The 20963-nt window shown below is 46.1% G+C and overlaps 1 protein-coding gene across 1 annotated transcript in view; it reads left to right on the plus strand.

Annotated features, from left to right (window-relative positions):
* The window catches only part of abtb2b (ankyrin repeat and BTB (POZ) domain containing 2b), a 78090-nt gene that overhangs the window by 35877 nt on the left and 21250 nt on the right, over window positions 1–20963 (plus strand). Inside the window, 3 exon segments of the mRNA XM_080760909.1 lie at window positions 4319–4474; window positions 12392–12552; window positions 12554–12603. Coding sequence (XP_080617035.1) covers window positions 4319–4474; window positions 12392–12552; window positions 12554–12603 — 367 coding nt within the window.

Raw genomic sequence — 20963 nt, forward strand, 5'->3', positions numbered from 1 at the left:
ATGTTAGCCACTTAAACCCTATATGGTTGACCTGGAGTCCCTCAGGGCGCTATACCAGTGCCAGTGGTGTAGTTTCTGTTGTCTGTTAGCAGATCGACGAGTTTGTTGATCTGAAAGCCCTCCCACACAATTTGAATGCTGGGATTTAAGTGGTTGAAGCAAAACTGCCAAATAAAGTGCTCCCATCATCACACCTCTCTTGCCAAAGGTCACCGCAGGTTGTTGAGCCTGTTGACCGCGGCTGGTCTAAAAGTAAACACTTCTGAGACGGTTTGAAGTGCACATAGCGGCATGACAGAGGGAGCGTTGCACAGACGTTCAATTTGAGCATGCAACCGTTTCCCTATCTCTTTTTTCTCTAACCTTATAGAGCGTGTATTCGCGCTCTGTCCGATAAGTCTCAAAAGAGGCGGATTATCGCTTTTTATCAGGCACTAATTAAACTCCCTGAATCGACGGATCAGAACGATGTGAGTGTGAGTCTGCACGGCGTTGGCCTCGAGTGTTATTCTAGAGTGTTTACCCACTTGTAACTTTGAGAGGGCACACAATGTATACGTGTGTGCGCTCTCAGGGTTAAATTAAGCGTGCACACGTATCCATTTGCGTGCGTGAGTGTTTGTGTGCACTCTGTGTTGACTGATGTACTTTACCTTTGTTCACACTCGGGCCAGAGGCTAGGCAGCCGTTTCCATTGTGATGAAACGAGAGAGTCAGCACATGTCACACAGGCCCAGAGAGAGAGAGTAGACGAGAGACGAGTAGATTTGGAGAGAGAGAGGAAAACGGAGGCATGCACACATTTATGTGGGACTCTTGATTCCCGTAGGGAGCCTGGGTCTGCCAGAGTGAATGTGTCTTTAATTCTGTCAATGTGGTTTTCATTTGTGAAAGCACTCCGCCGTACGGAGCGAAGGGAAGGGGTCTCTCTCCTGCTCCCCTGGGCTGAAGCAGAAGTACTCGGATAGCAATGCCACAATCTGGAAGTTCTCTGTTAGACAAGTAAAGCGTCCTGTGTTCACAACATAACTAGAGTAATTGTACTTCCAAGTACTGGAAATGTAACCTGTCCAATGCTGGGCTTAAGTCAACGTATCATTATTACGCTATTCAGCCCTGGTGAAGCTCTCAACGATGATAATCCACCTCTCACTGTCTTTATACAGAGATGATGTACAGTACACTGTACAGCCTGTCATACCTGTCATACCGGGCACACAACACACATCGTACCTGTTTAAAATGCTTTTGTCTCCCTTTTGTTGTCGAGTCTCTGGAATGCAGCAAGCATGTGTTTGTTTTGTGTGTGTATGACTATGCACATGTGTGTGTGTGTGTGTGTGTGTGTGTGTGTGTGTGTGTGTGTGTGCATGTGTGTGTGTGTGTGTGTGTGCGACTGTGCGTGTTTATGCAGAATATTGCGCTGCAGTAGCTGTTTTAGTTTGTGTGTGTGCGACTCGGTACAGTATACATTGTGTTAGATCAAGCATTTTTCTCCAAATCATAAAGCATAATAAATGTAAATCATACTGACTTCTAGAAAAAACTAAATTGTTAAGAGACTTGTTGTTTTACTTTATGCAAACATCTTGGCAATTACCTTGCAGGAATCTGTTTGTGGACATGGTAGTAATTCTCCTCTGAGAAGGGTTTACTGTTTAACTTGGGGGGGGTAAAATATTCAGTTTTTCTCCTAGATGCATGGTCGGCCTTTTTCTTTTACTGCTGCTCATTTTGTGGAGCGCTGAAAGGGGACCTCCGCCTCCAGGATTATGGAGATCGTTCATAGGTATAGCAGCAGTTTCTTTTCCCCCCTTTCCAACATCCATTTTAACAGATGAGCACAGATTGCAAGTATAACGCAACACAAGGACCCCAGTTTTTGCCGGAAGCACATGGGAATGTCATTTTGGGCCTGGGAGGCCAAGCACATCTTTTCCCTTTTTGTGGGGAGGAGGGATGAGGGGAGGGGGGTATACGTACGGAGATGAGCTCTGTTCTTGTCCTCGCAACATAAATTACAAGCTTTGCACTGATCATCTTTCCGTTCGCGTCTCTCTGGGGGTCACAGTGTCGTTTCCTGCGCCCTGGCAAGGAGCTGTCTTTCGTTTAGGTGCCAAAGTAAAGGTTCATTGTTCGGGCAACCCACCTCGTTTATCTGAGAACTCTGGCTCGTGTCACATCAAATCAAGCACGGTGAGGAGCAGAACCAGGATGCACGATGACTGAACCCCTCGGTGTTCATTCAGGACTCCAGGCTAACTTTGTAGTTTGTTGCACTGATGCGCTTAACTTTTTCAGATGCACCAGCATATTTGGATGCGCACACACGCACACCCACACACACACACACACACACACACACACACACACACACACGGCTATCTCTCTCCAGGAACCAAACCAAACTCATCAGACAGGAACCGAGCCAATCTGCAAGCTCACAGCACATCATCTTGCAATGTGTTGTGAGCTTGTAGATCTTCTATTTTCCCTACTTCTTATTTATGTTTATTTCTTTTTTTTATTTCTTTTTTATTCATGGAATGCCTGTTCATTAATACATTATTCATTATTTCATTATTCATTAATTATTTATCTTTTATCTTTTGAAGACTTGGGACTCAAAAATGGGTCCCCAGCGACCCACTGCGAAACACTGAACTAAGGTATACGCAAGTGGTTCCAAAGCAGGAACGCCTCCCATCTGGTGTGTTGCAGGGTCTGTGAGTGGGAGGAGGCTGCATGCTAATACAGGTCAAAGGAGTTGTAGGGTCAGAGTTCTGAGCTGGTGGTGGTCTCTAACCCCTGATCGGATGGTGGTGGTCTCCCTCTGCTCTGTGGAGGGTCTCCCCAGCAGAAACAAAGTAGCGACATCATCCTAAATTTATGATCCTCATTCCAAACTCTGTCACATTAGTGTCTACTCCACCTGTCATACACCGCTAGGTGTAAACCAGGCCCTGATAGACGTATTGCCGCTGTCTGGCAGAAACCTCTTATCTCCATTTTCTTTATTTTTAAAGATATTTTTTGGGCTATTTTTTTAACTTTATTGATAGATTACAGTAGTTTGATGGGAGATGGGAGGAAGACACGCAGCAAAGGTCATCGGGATCGGGACTCGAACCCGTGACACACTGTCAGACTGGATTACCAGCCTAGGTGTCTGGACCGCTTTTTTGCAACTTAATGGTTGGAAAATGGAAATGAAGAGTTTACATGTACACATATAATACATGAATAAACTTATAGTACATGAATAAACTTTCCTTAAGGATTATATCTGGTTTCAGTATTCATTTATGATATATTTTCTCTATTATTAAGGTTATTTTTGCAGTCAGTTTGTATTGGGGGTGGGGGGCGGTTGAGAACCCCTGCGGTGCATCACATCACGAACAGGCACTGCAGTGAATATTTCATCTTTGGTCAGTGAAGCCTGGCATTCCTCCTCGTGCTGCTGATCATTAAATCAACCAACTCTACTTCTATTGAGAAATAACAACCATGTGATAGGTTGTGTTGTGTGTTGTGGACGCCGTTTGCATTAGCCTAATTGGCCTGTTTGTTTTCCTGGATGTGTGGACTGGCTGGCTTGGCGTTTCTCAGCGTTTGTGTTTGTTTACCCTCGCTCGGCGGTGTGGGATTATGTCTCGCAAGGACCACAAACACAGACATCCAAGCACGTTTTGACAGACTCTTAACTCACATGCCGTACCAATACACGCTATTGCTTCAATTTGTAAACTCTTGAGGCATTAAAGTCTTTTTAACATCAAATCTTTCTGTGGTAGGCCTATATTGTTTCACACAACAATAACACAATTCCACATAAATATATATATATTTTTTGTCAACTTCTTTAAACACAATTTTAGTGTATGTAGTGTTTATGTGTATAATTAAGGGTATACATGACATTATTTCTTTATTAATGAATTATTTCCTCATCTCCTTTTGTTTGTTTTGTAATAATGGACACATCCTATTGGTAATTGTTATTGATTTAAAGATTACATTTCAATATACCGGTATGTAGGCCTACTGCCATTTGTGTGGCAGTTTAACAATGTTTTTTAGTAACGAGTGACTGCGCCTGACACTCTGCAACATTTGTTTTGGAAGCGGTCACTTCTGTGGTTTTGGAAGCGTTCACTTCTGTGGTTTTGGAAGCGGTCACTTCTGTGGTTTTGTCTCAGGGGGGCGAGGTGGGGGTCGCGAGACATGGCCAAAGCATTCAATCAACACGGTGGAGTTCACTGTCAACAACGTGTGATGTATGCTGACGGGCCTTTCATTCCCTCTGTGCCTCCAGGTGTCCTGTCCCTCCCGGCCCACTTCAGTCCGTACACGCCTACGGAGGGCCAGCAGTCGGCTGTGGAGAGCAGAGAGGATGCCTACGCCCAGCTGGAGCTGAGGACGCTGGAGCAGTCGCTGCTGGCCACCTGCGTGGGCAGCATCTCTGAACTCAGTGAGTACTGCAGGCCAGTGTTGTTTTTGGCAGCAAATTTTGATTTTTGATTTTTAATCACAGTCTCTTGAATAGTTTTTTCAGTCTAGTTTTAGTCGACTAAATACCATAAGATTTTAGTCGACTAAAATCTACAATTGATTTAATTGAACAAATCTATTTTGGCGGGCCTTACTGCCATCATAATGACAGTTTTTTCACTTGCTGAAAATAGCCGATCTACAAGCCCACAATGCGTCGCAGCGCTTGTAGATCGGCTATTTTCAGCTTGCAACTAATTGTAAAATGACTCTCTTGTCCACTAGTCCCTTCCTAACATTTTAGTCTAGCTTTTCATTTCAGTGGAAGTTGCTCGCTCAGTGGCATTCGAAGGACTCTACTTCCGCATTTGGACACCACATTTTGGTGCCTGCAGTTCCAGCTTTGTGCCAGTAGTGTGGACCAGTCGCTCTGGGGGCTTTGTGCAGGGATGAGTCTCTGAACACAGGGAGTACAGGCTCTATGCAGGGATGAGTCTCTGAACACAGGGAGTACAGGCACTATGCAGGGATGAGTCTCTGAACACAGGGAGTACAGGCACTATGCAGGGATGAGTCTCTGAACACAGGGAGTACAGGCACTATGCAGGGATGAGTCTCTGAACACAGGGAGTACAGGCACTACGCAGGGATGAGTCTCTGAACACAGGGAGTACAGGCACTATGCAGGGATGAGTCTCTGAACACAGGGAGTACAGGCACTATGCAGGGATGAGTCTCTGAACACAGGGAGTACAGGCACTATGCAGGGATGAGTCTCTGAACACAGGGAGTACAGGCACTATGCATAGTCTCTGAACACAGGGAGTACAGGCACTATGCAGGGATGAGTCTTTGAACACAGGGAGTACAGGCTCTATGCAGGGATGAGTCTCTGAACACAGGGAGTACAGGCACTATGCAGGGATGAGTCTCTGAACACAGGGAGTACAGGCACTATGCAGGGATGAGTCTCAGGGGTTTCACCTCGCATTTCACCTTGAGGTTAGGTTTTGACATGGTTTCTGTGGGGCTATGGTTAGGGTTGAGGTTAGTTTAGTTATTATTATTATTATTTTTGCATAGTTTCCGTGAGGTTAAGGTTAGGCTTAGGCATAGTTTGTGATGTTAGGTTTAGGTTAGGTTTAGAGAAGTGTGTGTGTGTGTGTGTGTGTGTGTGTGTGTGTGTGTGTGTGTGTGTGTGTGTGTGTGTGTGTGTGTCTGGAGCCTCCCTTGTGTTAGCAGATTTTCACAGTTTTACAAGTTCAGTAACGGAGACTGAACTAGTCTGGAATAAAGAAAGCTGGAAATCCACTTAGGACCTAGACTATTTTTAGTCTAACCTCCAAATCCCTTCTTATCAAATCCTTCCACAGCTCAGGGTAAGAATGTAACATTGTACAGAGATGATACGTGCATCAGACACTGTTTATTTCAACGATCCCTTCAACATTCCTAGCATTTGTCTAAAAGGCCTCCTCCTCCCAACGTGCTGACTCTGATGGAGGAGTAAGCAGATTCCGACCTTCTTTCTGCCAAAAAGGCTGTTATTGCAGTCAGCCCGTGTGTGGGAAGTGGTTGACACTCATTTTTTTGTATCATTCTCGTGATAACACCCACCCGTCTTATACTGCAAAATCTGGAGTGTCAGTTAACTCTGAGACCGGGTCCATTTGGTTCCTTTTCCACCTGGGTTTTCAGCTCTTTTTCCCCGCCTAACCAGAACCAGTTCAGAGTGTTTCCACTGGAAATGAATTAGTTCAGAACCCTAAAAGTTGGTTCGGAACTGGAACCAAAACAAATGGCCGCCGGTTCGGCGAAAGCACCACGGTTCCAATAATCTAGGACGGAACCATTTCTAGAACCAGAAGTTCTTTTGGTGGAAAAGGGGCCTCAGAGTTAGTAGTGGGGGTGTGAACCTTGAAATCGCACAGCGATAACACGCTGGATGGTGTCGTTGTTCCGACAGCGATGGTGTCTTTCTGTGTTTGTATTGTCTGCGGGCTGGTCCGTCTCGCCTCCCTGTCTCCGGCTACACATCAGTGCATATCAGGGCGACGTAAACCATATGGAGCCATGCGTTGACCCCCCCTCGCCAAGCAGGAACAACAACACTTCTCAGGCCCGTTATCAGACTTCTATAGGATATATCTCTCCTTCTGGTCTGAATTCACAAAAGTTGTTTCCCTGCGCTGCTTGGTTGTGTTAATGCTGTGTATCTTATCGGAGGGTGAGCGGGACTGGGTCTTACCAGTCTCCACAGGAAGAGCCCCAGATATCCAGCCACCCCTCCAAAGAAAGCCTGGAAAGAACCTATTGTTGTTATCGGGCAGAAACCTCCTACCGCTCTCTCAAAAGTAGCAGATTTACAAGCTTTGCGCTTGTAGATCTGTTACTTTTCCTATACTTTTGAATTTCAAACCTGGACAGTAACAGTTTTGAACATATTAGGTCTGACAGAGACTACATGCAGTAAGATCCTAGTATACAGTGAGAGTGTAAACAGGCTGAGAAAGAATACATGGAAAGCCTGACGATCGCAAAGGATTTCACATCGCATGCATCGAAAACGCTGACACACAGTTTGTATTTCTAAGTCCTAGTAGTAGAAAGTAGTAGTAAGGTTGAAAGTTCTTTTTTGCAAGGAGAAATATATCCGGGTGTTACAGGGTTAAATGGATTCCGCTGGCAGAGCGCACGCATGCGCGCGCGCGCGCACGCACGCACGCACGCACGCACGCACGCACGCACGCACACACACACACACACACACACACACACACACACGTTCTCTCTCTCTCTCTCTCTCTCTTACTGTACTCTACTGTACTGTGCTGTACCTGTGACTTGTTTAAACCGGATACCTCTGAGCTGGCAGCGGCCGATCGCATGCAGGAATCAGGGTCGTTAAAAGATGGAGGGGTGGAACGGGGAACGAGACGGAGGGAATGTGGAAAGGAAAGGTGAAGGATAAAACTTAAGGATCGGGTGGGGTGGGGGTGGCAAGGGGGGGGAGGTGTGGAGTGAGGTTTTCAGGAGGGGTTGAGATGGAGGTGGGGTGGGGGTGGGGCAGGCGGTACGGGCGCCGTTTTTTGAGCGAGAAACGGGATAGGTTTTCCTCCCGCCGAGCGGGGCTTAACACTCTGCCGTTTGTCCCCGCGGCACAAGGCCACGTTTTAAGGAGCGCCGTAGTTTTGGAGGGGGCATTAAGGAAACGCACGCATGCACACACACACACACACACACACACACACACACACACACACACACACACACACACAACTCTCTCTCTCTGAACACAGGCACACTCTTTTCCCTCTCCGCGGCTTGCTCACTGGCCCCTTTGTGCCGCTGCTCTCCGGTGCCGTGAGGCTGGGCTTGTCTGGGCAGGGCTGGCATCCTTCAGATATGCATACCCTGTTTGCATGCACGCACCGCACACATGCACGCTTGTACTCTGATCTATGCCCAAGAGGCTGGGCAGACACAAGGGCATCTGTGTGGAGCCATTGGATCACCACCACATACCCACAGCATATAAGGTCTGGTCTAGTGGGTGGCAGGATGCAGGACGTTATACATCTTAACGTCTAAAATTGCTGGAAATGTGGACATTTTGAAGACTTGCAGCTCTGGCCATGATCTCCCCATTAGCCATGGGAAAACCTGAGAGCACTACTGGGCTGTCCGGAAGACTGAGAGGATCATTAAAGAGCTAGAGCCGGGCTTACCTTTGGCAAGAATGAGCTCCGCAGTAAATCCTGTGAGAAACATTTGGTCCATTAGCGTGTCTGGAACCGTGGTTCTCAATGCGACGTCTGTGGACCCCCAGGGGTCGTAGAAGGGGTAACGGGGGGTCCTGTGGACCCCCAGGGGTCGTAGAAGGGGTAACGGGGGGTCCCCAGCCAAATAAGGAAGGGTTTAGTTACGACCCGATACATAATTCATTTGGAGGTCCTTGACATGAAAATGTTTTTAGAAGTGGTTCTCAAAGTTGCACAGAGTCATGCAGAGGCAAAGAGATAACCCAGTTGAATTCTGTTTGTATTGAATTTGCTCCAGCAGTGGAGTTGGCCCCGGTGGGTCGGAGCATTCCATTTAATCCCATCATGTCCTGGGGCAAAGCACCGCTCTTCTTTACCTGTATAAGTGAATCACTTTGTCAACATGTTTTTTGGACAGCGGCCGGGCTGGCGCACATTATTGACTCACCGGGGAAGAGAGAAGAGCCATCTAATATAACGTGGAATCTAAGGGATGTTAGTATTTCATATCCGTCAGACCCCCGGAGCTTTAGCTGAGTCTCAGCACAGATATCAGGTTGGAGAAGCCTGGGAGAAGCTCTTTATCACGGGCAGGAATTCCTGGGAGACCCCCCGGAGACACCGCGTGTGGTGGTGGGAACACAAAGGAGACCCTTCAGCTTATTAGGTCTTGCTTTTGGCTCGGACAGGCCCCATCTACCCCTGCCGAAGTACCTCCAGCTCCTCATTACACAAACACACACACACACACACACACACACACACACACACACACACACACACACACACACACACACACACACACACCACTCCATCTATCCTTAGCCTTGGCCTCCGGACAGACTTCTACTCTCTCAGTAATCTGGTTAGAAATTAACCCGAGGGTAATTATCCTAAATGAGAGTTACACGATCCAAAACATGGCCTGCCCCACCCACAACCCCCCCCCCCCCACACACACACACACACACACTCCCCTCCCCCCCCCCCCCCCCCCCACACACACCCCTCCCACACACACACACACACACACACACACACACACACACTCCCCTCCCCCCCCCCCACACACACACCCCTCCCACACACACACACACACGTCTGGCCTCTCCTCCTCAGTCTCCACTCTCCACTCTACCCTGTCCCCCTCAGTCACGCACTATAGGATGTTATCTACATCCCACACTTTTAGCAAACCATACCCCCACTGTCTTATCTGCCTGTGTGTGTTGTGTGTGTGTGTGTGTGTGTGTGTGTGTGTGTGTGTGTGTGTGTGTGTGTGTGTGTGTGTGTGTGTGTGTGTGTGTGTGTGTGTGTTGTGTGTGTGTGTGTGTGTGTGTGGGTGAGTGTGTGAGTGAGTGTGCGAGCGTACAGTACTTCTATCACTGTACTCGTGAGGGCCAAATGTATAGTACAATTCTTCTTCTACAATTAGGAAAAGATTAAGGTTGGGGTTGCGATTAGACATTCAGAGGTTAGGTTTAGAGGTTGGGGTTAGTGTTAGTTAAATTGCATGGCGGTTTGTCCGCGCCGAAAATGGTGGATCTGCAAGCGAGCCGTGTCACGCTGTGATTCATAGATCTGATATTTCCAGTGATAACTCAGCCTGTAGGATTAAGAATGGCAAAGAAAAAGGTAACAAATGGCATTCATATCGTTGCCGTCCTAAAATGTTTATGTCCATGTATGGTAATACAAACGTGTATGTGTGACACGCGCATGTGAGATGTATGCCTCTGCCAAGTGTGTGTTGACACTTATATGGGAGTGGCCATGGATTATAGAGTGGCTTGAATTATATGCACACGTGCAGAATGCAACCGTAACATGCGCCTATGATGTTCATACTGTACACACAGGGAAAAGTAATCTGCCACCGGATTAATGCCGATACCCCTCCCAGGCTGATTTCTATCAACATGTGCTTGTCCACTCAGCCTACTGTGTGGGTAGATGAGTCTCCTCAATGAGCCACCTCTCATCTCCATATTTAACTTGTCCACTCAGCCTACTGTGTGGGTAGATGAGTTTCCTCAATGAGCCACCTCTCATCTCCATATTTAACTTGTCCACTCAGCCTACTGTGTGGGTAGATGAGTCTCCTCAATGAGCCACCTCTCATCTCCATATTTAACTTGTCACTCAGCCTACTGTTTGGGTAGATGAGTCTCCTCAATGAGCACCTCTCATCTCCATATTTAACTTGTCCACTCAGCCTACTGTGTGGGTAGATGAGTCTCCTCAATGAGCCACCTCTCATCTCCATATTTAACTTGTCCACTCAGCCTACTGTTTGGGTAGATGAGTCTCCTCAATGAGCCACCTCTCATCTCCATATTTAACTTGTCCACTCAGCCTACTGTGTGGGTAGATGAGTCTCCTCAATGAGCCACAAATACTATCTACTTGTAGATCTGCTACTTTTACTATTTTTTATTTGAATAATGGAATGTCTTAGGGTATAAGGATTACACCCGACAGAGGTGATGTTTATCTCAGCACTGCTGTTTCCAACAGAGCTATCTGCATGCAGCCTCAGCGATGGATAGCCGACGATGTGTGCTTGCAGAAGACCAAATGTTTTTAAACTGATAATGTCAAAGGTTTAATGAAAACCGGTTCATTGCCAAAGCTGAACAGAAGGCCCGTTGTTGGACCAACACCCACAGCTGTGCTCTGGCCGGAGTGATTGAACGGTAGCCATGAAGAAATTGCTGAATGGTTTTGTTAAAGCTGCACGTTTTTAAGGTCCTATCTGAGACCAAATACAGCCACTGTCCGCACTATGAGTTCATGATTCCCTTGTGTTGGTTATATTGTATTATACAACATGTCGTTTTGAGGAAGCAATCTGATTGGTTGAAACAGCCTCTAGCCGTGCTTCAAATTAGAATCATGGAACACCTAATTAAAACAAATAATTCTGCCGTGTTGTTCTCCCAGAGCGCAGCAGACTTGGTGGCTAGGCTAGCTAGTTCTTGGGACGTTTGTGGTCGTAGTGGCTTCATCTGTCATTCAAAAATTATGTTTTTTTTTTGGGACTGTCTTAGTTTTAAGGGTAACGGTTGTATAATCGCAATATAATATTGCTTAATTCACATACCGTTTGTTCAAAGTTAAACTAATGTTTTTTCCCCCCTAAAAAAGCTCTGCAGCTCTATACTTCACCGTAACAATGTGTCGCTCTGCGATGCATTGTGAGCTTGTAGATCTGCTATTCTCGCCACCTGACACGTTGTGTTGCAACAATGTATAAATCAGCCTTTAGAGCCATGTGGCGCAAACAGCAGCCCGCCATTAACCCTTTCAGTGATTAAGGATGAATGGCTGTTTAGACTGGCCGTCTGGCTGTGCTTACTGTTAACAACACAGTTAATGGGACAGTCTGCTGGCCAAATGGACAGCACTGAAGAGAGTAACAGGGTGAGGGGGGGTTAAGGAAAGAGGGGCATCCGGTTGTGCTGAGAGCCCTCAGGGTGTGAGATCTGGCTTGGAATAGGTTTGCAATAAGGTGCTTTCCTGAAGGTCACCCCTGATGATTTGATTAATTAGTGTGTCATATAGTGTAGTGTTTCTCACTGCCCCCCCAGGGGGAGGTCAGGAGAACCTGGTGGTGGGGGTGGGGGTGGGTGGGGGGTGGGGGTGGCAGTATTTATTTTAAAGGGAGGGCTTAAGGTATACCTGTTGGATGAGGCGGGGCGGAATAGTTTGACAACAACAACTGACTAAACTAATGTTTACATCAAGCACATTCAAAATGTATTTCTTTTTTAAATAACAGATGAAGCCAATCCTGAAAAGTACTTTTGGTTTCTACCCGACAGAGATGAATTGCTTGTGTATTGGACAAAGTATTTAGTAAACTAATTATGCCCCCTCTCTCTCTCTCTCTCTCTCTCTCTCCTCCTCTCTCTCTCTCTCTCTCTCTCTCTCTCTCTTCTCTCTCTCTCTCTCTCTCTCTCTCCCTCTCTCCCTCTCTCCCTCTCTCCCTCTCTCTCTCTCTCTCTCTCTCTCTCTCTCTCTCTCTCTCCATCTCTCTCTCTCTCTCCCTCTCTCTCTCTCTCTCCATATCTCTCTCTCTCCCTCTCTCTCTCCCTCTCTCCCTCTCTCTCTCTCTCTCTCTCTCTCTCTCCCAGGTGATCTGGTGTCCCGGGCCATGCATCACATGCAGCGGCTGAGCGCGGTGCGCCCGGGGTTCAGCCCGGCGCGCCACGCCCGTCCCCAGCAGCCCGTGTCCTGGTCGCCGGACGCCCTCCACACCCTCTACTACTTCCTGCGCTGCCCGCAGATGGAGTCCCATGGAAAACCCCAACCTGGACCCCCCACGCATGGCGCTCAGCAAGGAGAGGTAGGCGTGGCACGTTGGCTGAGAGAGAGGGGGGGGGGGGGGCTCTGGGTACTTTACACAGCACAGCACACCGAGTGAAGCAATCGATTTGACATGTTTTTCCTATTATGATATAAGCCTGTGGTTTTCCAAGTTTTACCCCATAGGTCTGAGAGTGTACAAATGGAAGCACATGGAAGGGTTCTATTTGTACCCCACTTTGAGGACCGATATAAGCCATTCTTCATACACCAGTATGGCTGCATCAGCGTGTAAATTATACATTGTCCCAACAAAATGTTAGTGGACATGTTCCAGTTGTTCCACAGAGACTGTGGTGACACAACACAATAGTAATATCAATAAGGGGCAACAACACATACTACTGGATGTACAGTAATGGTATAGTACAAATACAAAATTAATACAAATAAGAATCAACTCCCTAATTGCAGCCGTGCATGCAAGGCCAAGATGTTATCAGGCTAAAGAGGTGGTGATAATTACTAGTGAATGAGCAAATCCACAGTCACAACAAACAACAAACTGAAATAAAATCCCCCCATGCCTCCTTTCTACTTCAGTTCTTAAGCGTCTGTCAAGACCAGGGCTTCCCAAAGTTTTTACTTTGAGACCCAGAAGTAAAATTCCATCGTCTTTTATTGTATTTATATTAAAATATATAAAATTATCCTATCTTTTGAAAAATTCAATTCAAAACAAAATATACGAAACAAATAAAAAATAAAGGGGTATTTTTTACTCAGGACCCATACAAATGTGTCCTCCATGACCCAAAAATGCGTCCCAACACTTATGTAAATGACAGAGAGAGAGGCTTGCCCCCCAGGTGTAAAGTTAGTCTGTTGGAGGAGGTAAACAGCACCTTTTAGGTGTTAATTAGGACCGCGGACCGAGGGGTAATGGCTGTTGTAGTTGGAGCTAATAGCTTTTAAGCCCTCCTCAAAACGACCTCCTGTGTTTGCCTTTGTTGTCTGATTATGGTAATTTAGACGTTTCTCTCTGTCCTGAGAAACTGGATGGTTGAGCCTCATTTATACTTATAGTATAGCGTGGCGCTGTCAGGCTCTGTAAATGGCAGATCTACAAGCCCACAACACGCCCATGAATGTGACGAGTAGTGAGCTTGTATATCTGCTATTCCCAGCATGCAACAACAGCATGCAACAAAGTATAAATCAGGCTTTATCTGGAAAGCATAGAACAATCTAAAATGTTTTGTGGTGAGTGAAATCAAGAGCAACATGCAATACTAAGTGCGTTCATGGTTCAGTGGAATATACTACAGTATTTCCTTTCAACGTAGTTTTGATTAATGCACAATGCATGTTGTTTCAGTTTGTGGTTGTAGTGTCCTCTCTCCATGAGCGTCACTGCTAATTGTGTCAGACTGCCATAGAAAACACAGTATGTATTTGGTTGGGGAACCCCATCACATACAAGTTTCGTGCTATGGGCTTGTATCTCTGGTATATATGTTTGAAGTATATAGCGTCACAATAAAAATTGTGACGCTATATTAACTAAATTTGCTGGGGACCCCCTGGAACCCTCCCAAGGACCCCTTTGAGAACCAATGGACTATAGTCACTATAGTGTATCTCACAAGCTCTTAGGCACTAAAGTCACTTTAGGTCCAACCCTTGTGCTGTATGTGGTTCCACCAGAAGGCCCATAAAAGCTGGATTGCATTGGTACGTGGCCAGCAGATAATGAACAGTTTTATTCAGCAGCCTGCAGAAGTCAGATATACTATGTGTGTGTGTTAACCACTTCAGCCCCGTTTTACGTTCAAACCTTTTTTGTGAAAAAACTAGTGAAAATAGAAGATCTACAGCAGGAGTGGGTATTTGACGATGGAGAGGGCCACTATATTTGCCACATTGCATATTGCTGTGGTAGCAAAAAATTGCCGATCTACAAGCTCAAAACGCTCCACACTGCGGCGCGTTTTGAGCTTGGAGATCGGCTAATTTAGCTACTGTATATTTCAATTGAAATTTGTGAATTGGAGTGCATTTATAGTTATGTTAACTTTCTGAACTAAATACAAACGCATTGGACATAAAAAAAGACAATAACATTTGAATACTAGTAATTAGCTGAGGTCAATAATATATCAGTATTCTGATATTAACCTGTGGGCCACATTTAGTGATGGTGGGGGCCGCATGTGGCCCCCGGGCCGCCAGTTGCCCATGTATGATCTACAGGCTATTTCCGCCTATAATGACATGCCCAAAATAGGGAAGCCGCAGGTCGTTAAGTGGTTGTACGTAAGGGTCCCCACTGACCCCACACCCCCCTCCTCTGTGGCTCTGTCCCGCAGAAAAACAAACTCGTCAGACACATGTGTGCATGTCCCAAAAGTAGAGATGTCCCGTAGTGTATCGGTATCGGAAAAGTATCGGTATCAGCCCTTTTTGGTCATATCGGGTCATATCGGTATCGGCAAAAATACCAGTCTAACCACCGATCCCACACAGGGGTATAAGGGGTTGACACTATGGCAGGTAAATAAAATGTTGGGGCATGTGGAGTTTGATTTCGAGTTGCCCAAACTGCAAGTGCACTTTTGAGTGAGGAGTCTGCTATTAACAACACGAGATAAAATAAGTAATTTTCTTTTTATTATGATTATAAATATTATTCTCTAGTATCGGGATCGGATCGGGAACAAAAAAAGTGGGACACCCCTACCCAAAAGTAACAGTATGTTCAAAATGTCAGCGCAAAGTGGTGCCGTGTGTGTAAAGGTTAATGACTCAGTTCAGTGTGATGTATGGAGGCCTGTCTGCTGCAGCGAGGTAGCACTCAATACAGCCCCCTCTATAGTGTGTGTTCAGTTGTGGTAAGATGTGTGTGTGTGTGTGTGTGTGTGTGTGTGTGTGTGTGTGTGTGTATTGTGTTGTGTGAACTGTGTGATTGCGTTGTGGGACATTTCTTTGCGAACGGTACTTAGTAGTTATGATCATGTGCAAACAATTATTGGCTTATGATACCAACCACACACCCTTTCTCTTGCCCATCTCAAGTCTGCAACACACACACACACACACACACACACACACACACACACACACACACACACACACACACACACACACACACACGTGCGTGCAACAGCTGGCTCCCATAATCCATCCCATAATAAACAGACACAGTAGGAGCAAAGGTAGGCTCCTCATTAGCATCAAAGAGAATGCACCGTGGAACGTGCCCACACACACACACACACACACACACACACACACACACACACGTCCTTTCTTCCCCACTCTCTTCCTCTCTGATGTGTTCTCATATTATTTATTTTCTAACCGCCGGGCCAACGGCAGCCTGCCTGAACGTGTGTCTGCACTGCTGGTCCATGTCATGTGACGTGACTGAGCGCGATGGAATCATTTCACATAACAGTGTTGTGTTGTTTGTGACCAACGCTTGGATGCCTATAGCACCAATCTTCTCCTCGGCAGGACATTTTTGTCTTGTCTGTTTATGTGTCTACAGTCACAAATCCTTAGTTTTGTTAAGAATGTAGTTGTTATTTTTGACAGATGCCACGTTCATTGTTTAGCTGATATCTTGTAGTTTCAATGTGCATTGAGACCTGAGACATTCTACAAATGACTTCTAAAGTTTTCTGAAAAACCTGTGTTTCTATATCAGTGGTGCATGCTCAAACTATTTCATGTCAAGGACCCCAACATATTTTTGGCGGTCCTTGACATGGAAATAGTTTGAGAACCACTGATATAGAAACATGGGATTTTCAGAAAACTGTCATGACATTTGTAGAATCGTCCTCAGGTCTAAATGACATTCTGAGAGTGTACAGATGGGTTTTGTACAATGTACGCGCTCAGAGAGTGTAAAGCAGATCCAGGTAGGAGGGCAGAGCATAACAGACCTGCTAGTAATTACATCGTGAGGCCCCTTCAAACGGGGCCTCTCCATCGCGCTTGGCTTGCCCTCCATTGAAACCTCTATAAAACTAAAAACTAAAAACAATCCTCTAGTTGTAACCGCAAGTCTGTGTGGCCCAAAACATCAAGAATTACAGATCAAGTATCTGGCTCTCAACGAGTCTTATCGCAGAAACCCAAGAGTATAGCTGCGATTCAATTTTTATTGCAATATTTTTAAGTTGGCTCTCAAATGAAAAGTGTTGGTACACATAGGTGGGTGTGTGTGTGTGTGTGTGTGTGTGTGTGTGTGTGTGTGTGCACGCGCGCACGCATGTGTGTGTGTGGGGCTTGAGTGCAGTGTGCGGTAGAGTGTTTTATATGTTTATGTGCAGTTGGCAGTGAGTCATCACGCGCTAAATTTAATCAATGTGCAAGAACAACAACAACAACTTTCATTGGCACAGAATGTTATCATTAACCCGTTTCAACCGGGAAAACACACACACACACACACACACACACACACACACACACACGCATGCAAACGCACACACACACACACACACGCACACACACACACACACACACACACACACACACACACACACACAAACGCACACGCACATTTATGTGTGCAAATCATTGCAATGATATGATTTAAAGCGAAAAAAAATTACTCAAATCTTTGCTTCTGGGGGTCCCTGGAACAAAACCTTTTTAGATGGGGGTCGGCGGCCAAATACATATAATCTGGGAGTTTCCTTGACATGAAAAGGTTTGAGAACCACTGATAGAGCAACGTAAATCCTTTTCCTTTTCATCATGGGGCTCCATTTTCGTCATCGCTAAACCCCTTATCCCTAAACTTATTTTTACTATTTTGCTAAACATTTTTGAATAGTTAAAATGGCCAGTCTACAAGCTCACAATGTGTCAATGTAGAGGCTAGCTGAACTATTCAAAAATGTTTTTCAAAATGGTAAAAGAAAAAAGGCAAAGAAGTTTAGGGATAAGGGGTTTAGCTGTGACGAAAATGGAGCCCCATCATGTGTAGAATGGCCCTCGGGTCTTGAAGGGTTAAAGGATGGACTGATGCTTCACGGCTGCATCTCTTCCAGACCCCCGGGCCAATTACCAAAGCATGAGTAACCCTATCCCCTCTGGGCTGGACCACCCCAAAACCTCTCTCCCCCTTCCTCTTGTGGACAGAGCGGAGAGCACTAATGGATAGATGTGTTGGAGCGATAAGGTAGAGCTCCTAACCACAGATACAAGGCCAGATATGGTCGCATTATCAGCCCCTTATGGTGGCTTTACGAGGACGGAGATGGAGTCATCTGACTCCGGATCAGCGGTTAACCTTGACCCCACATAGTGCCCAGTGAGCGAGGCTGGTTTTCTAGGGACAGCTGTTTTCAACCTGTGGGCCCAAATATATTGGCGAACGATGTGAATGAAAGTATAACAATAATATAAAATATATATATATATATATTGATTGACTGCCAGGAATTAATTAATTCATCGTTAAATCTTTAAATAAATAAAAATGTTTTTGCTAATCCATGAGACCCACAGAAGATGGGTTGTGGAAGAGGGGGGGGGGGGGGGGGGGGTAGGTCTCCTCTATATCGTCTGGTGAAGAAATATATATATTTTGTCCGCAATCATCCATAATTATTCTTAGTACTCTCCCATCATAAGGTCTTCCCCGTTCCCCCAGTACGCCTACACACCCATCATTAAAATAAACATGCACTTTGGGCTGCTGTGTTAAGTGGTCAGATGGGTGGGCCGCGGACGCTTTCAAGTAGTGGGCCCTGGTCCGGACGAAGATTGAGAACCACTGCTTTATGAGGACGAGGAAATGGGAGTAATCGGACTCTGGATCAGCGGTTAACCTTGACCCCTATAGTGGCCATTTGATGCAGGCTGCTTTAGAGTCTGATTGAAGTTAGTCCGGTGAGGCGCATCGGGCAGCCTCTGGGCCATAACGAAAAGAGAGGCCACTGTAACCAGTCTGAACTCGCCCCGTGCTGACTGACTGTTTCTTCTCAGGGTTGAACGGGCTAGAGGTCAGGGATCAAACGCACCTGACCGTGATTTAAGATAACGGTCGTTTTAGTTTTTATGACCGACCAGGTGCTGGCAAGAACGTTGGGCTGTGAATCAAACTTCGGATTTTTACGTGACCATGTGTGCCTGTGTGTGTGTGTGTGCGTGTGTGTGCGTGCGTGTGTGTGTGTGTGTGTGTGTGTGTGTGTGTGTGTGTGCGTGTGTGTGTGTGTGTGTGTGCGTGTACTTGTTGGCGAAATGTCTCCACATGTGTAGTAGAATTTGAGAAATAACACATTGTGAGGACATTATTCTCCTATAGCTCTAAAAAAAGAGCTATATTACAATTGAGAAAAGGTTCAGTTTAGCGTTAAACATTTCAGATCAGGCTTGGAGTTATGCCTGATTAATACCAAGTTGGGTACTGGTGTCATTCAAGACAAATAGGGGTCAAAAATGGCATTTCATTTTGCATGTGCAGAGGCTTCCCTTTATTGTCCATTTGATTTCCTTTTGGCTCCAGCACCTTGCCCCGAGTTCTTTGGCAGACGGGCTGTTTTTTCCCCCCACAAAAATGGCATTGTGTGTTTGTGTGTGTGTGTGTGTTTGTGTGTAGTGTGTGTGTGTGTGTGTGTGTCTGTTCTCAATGTGTGGCGCTAGTAGGTATAAGGTCAGTATAGGCTAGCCAACAGCGCTATCCAGTTTCAGTGTCTCAAGGCTGATCTTTGATCATGTAGCCCTGAGAGCCAGACTGAGAGGAGAGGAGAGGAGAGGAGAGGAGAGGAGAGGAGAGGAGAGGAGAGGAGAGGAGAGGAGTCCAGGCTGGGACCCCCAGACACTGAGGTCATGACTGGGGAGAGACGGGGAACGAGGGGAGCAGAGAGGACAGGACGAGAGAGAGATCCAAAGATGAGCTTGTACATTAGCCACACTTAACCACAGCACACACACACACACACACACACACACACACACACACCAGTGACACCACATATATGCATTGCCGCAAAACTCCTCCAGGTAGGTCGTTTAAGATAAAAGCAAGATAATAAAAGTAAAATACTACCATAGTTGGTTATGGCTTGGGAGTTTCATGTAATTGTCTGCCTGCATGCTGCTCCCTGACCCTGGTGACCCTGGACACTGAGGGCTTCATTGAGAGAAAAGAGCTTTCTGATGGATCAATAGAAGCTGCGTATCATGGATGATTGGAGCTGCTTTAAATCAGGGTTAAGTGCAGGTTTGCTCTGCGTGTGCCCCTGGAAGTATGCAGTAAAGTAGCAGGTTGCATGCCTGGGAGCAATCATGGACACACACACACACACACACACACACACACACACACACACACACACACACACACACACACACACACACACACACACACACACACACACACAGATTTTGATTATTTACACATGTGCACACACACACCAGATTTCTCTGAACTATATCTATCACCACTATATACAGTACTTATTTTACTGGAGTCCCCCAGGACTCCTAGTAGGCATTCTCAAATAATATCCAATCTATAAGCATTGTGGATTTGCTATTTCTGCCAAGTGTGTATCAGAGTGTCAGAGCATTGATTCCACAGACCACGCACGGCTGCTTCTCTCATCACTGAACCGGCGGCCTCTCGTCACTCTGCACTCACTGACTGACCAACCGAAATAACAAAACATAACGCTCACATCTGACACAAGCTGTCACTCCACGTTCCACCCCCTCTAACGACTAACTAACCCCCCACACCTCCCGTACCACCAGGGTTGCCAGATTCCAAACAAACGGAGAGGGAAACACACGGGCAGGTCTACGAAAACAAGCCCAAAAGAAGCGACTATAAGTCACAGTACATTCATCCACCCGCCCCCCCCCCCCACCCCCAACCTCACAGGAGCCCCTCAAAATGCTTGTTTACTTGTTAACTTGCCTGTGACAGCAGCCCCCCCCCCTCCCCTCCCCCAGGGTGTTGATTGAGTGTTAAGATAAACCAGCCGTGTCTCTCCATCTGACACGGAGACAGACACACAGATGCAGACAACAAAAAAGGGTTCTTTTAGTTGTGACCACTGAATGCAAATGACACTCTGTGAAAGAAGAGAAGAGATGGAAGGAGACCACTAAAGAGGAGACTATACTTGAGTACTGTAATGTACAGTACTCAAGTACTGTACATTTACTTCACATGATCTTTTGATCATGTGTGTGCTTCTACTCCGCTACATCTCTGAGGCAAATATTGTACCTTTTTCTCTGTTAGTTTTGAGCTTGTTGATTGGCAATTTTTGTACAAAATGGTGTCGTTAAAGCTGCTATAAGCAATAATATGTCATAGTTTTAATGACCTTTTTTTCTTCTTCAGACAGCCAACAATGGGTGTCCATCCTG

Source organism: Protomyctophum bolini, assembly GCF_963924005.1.
Source record: "Protomyctophum bolini genome assembly, chromosome: 4".
NCBI lineage: Eukaryota > Metazoa > Chordata > Actinopteri > Myctophiformes > Myctophidae > Protomyctophum > Protomyctophum bolini.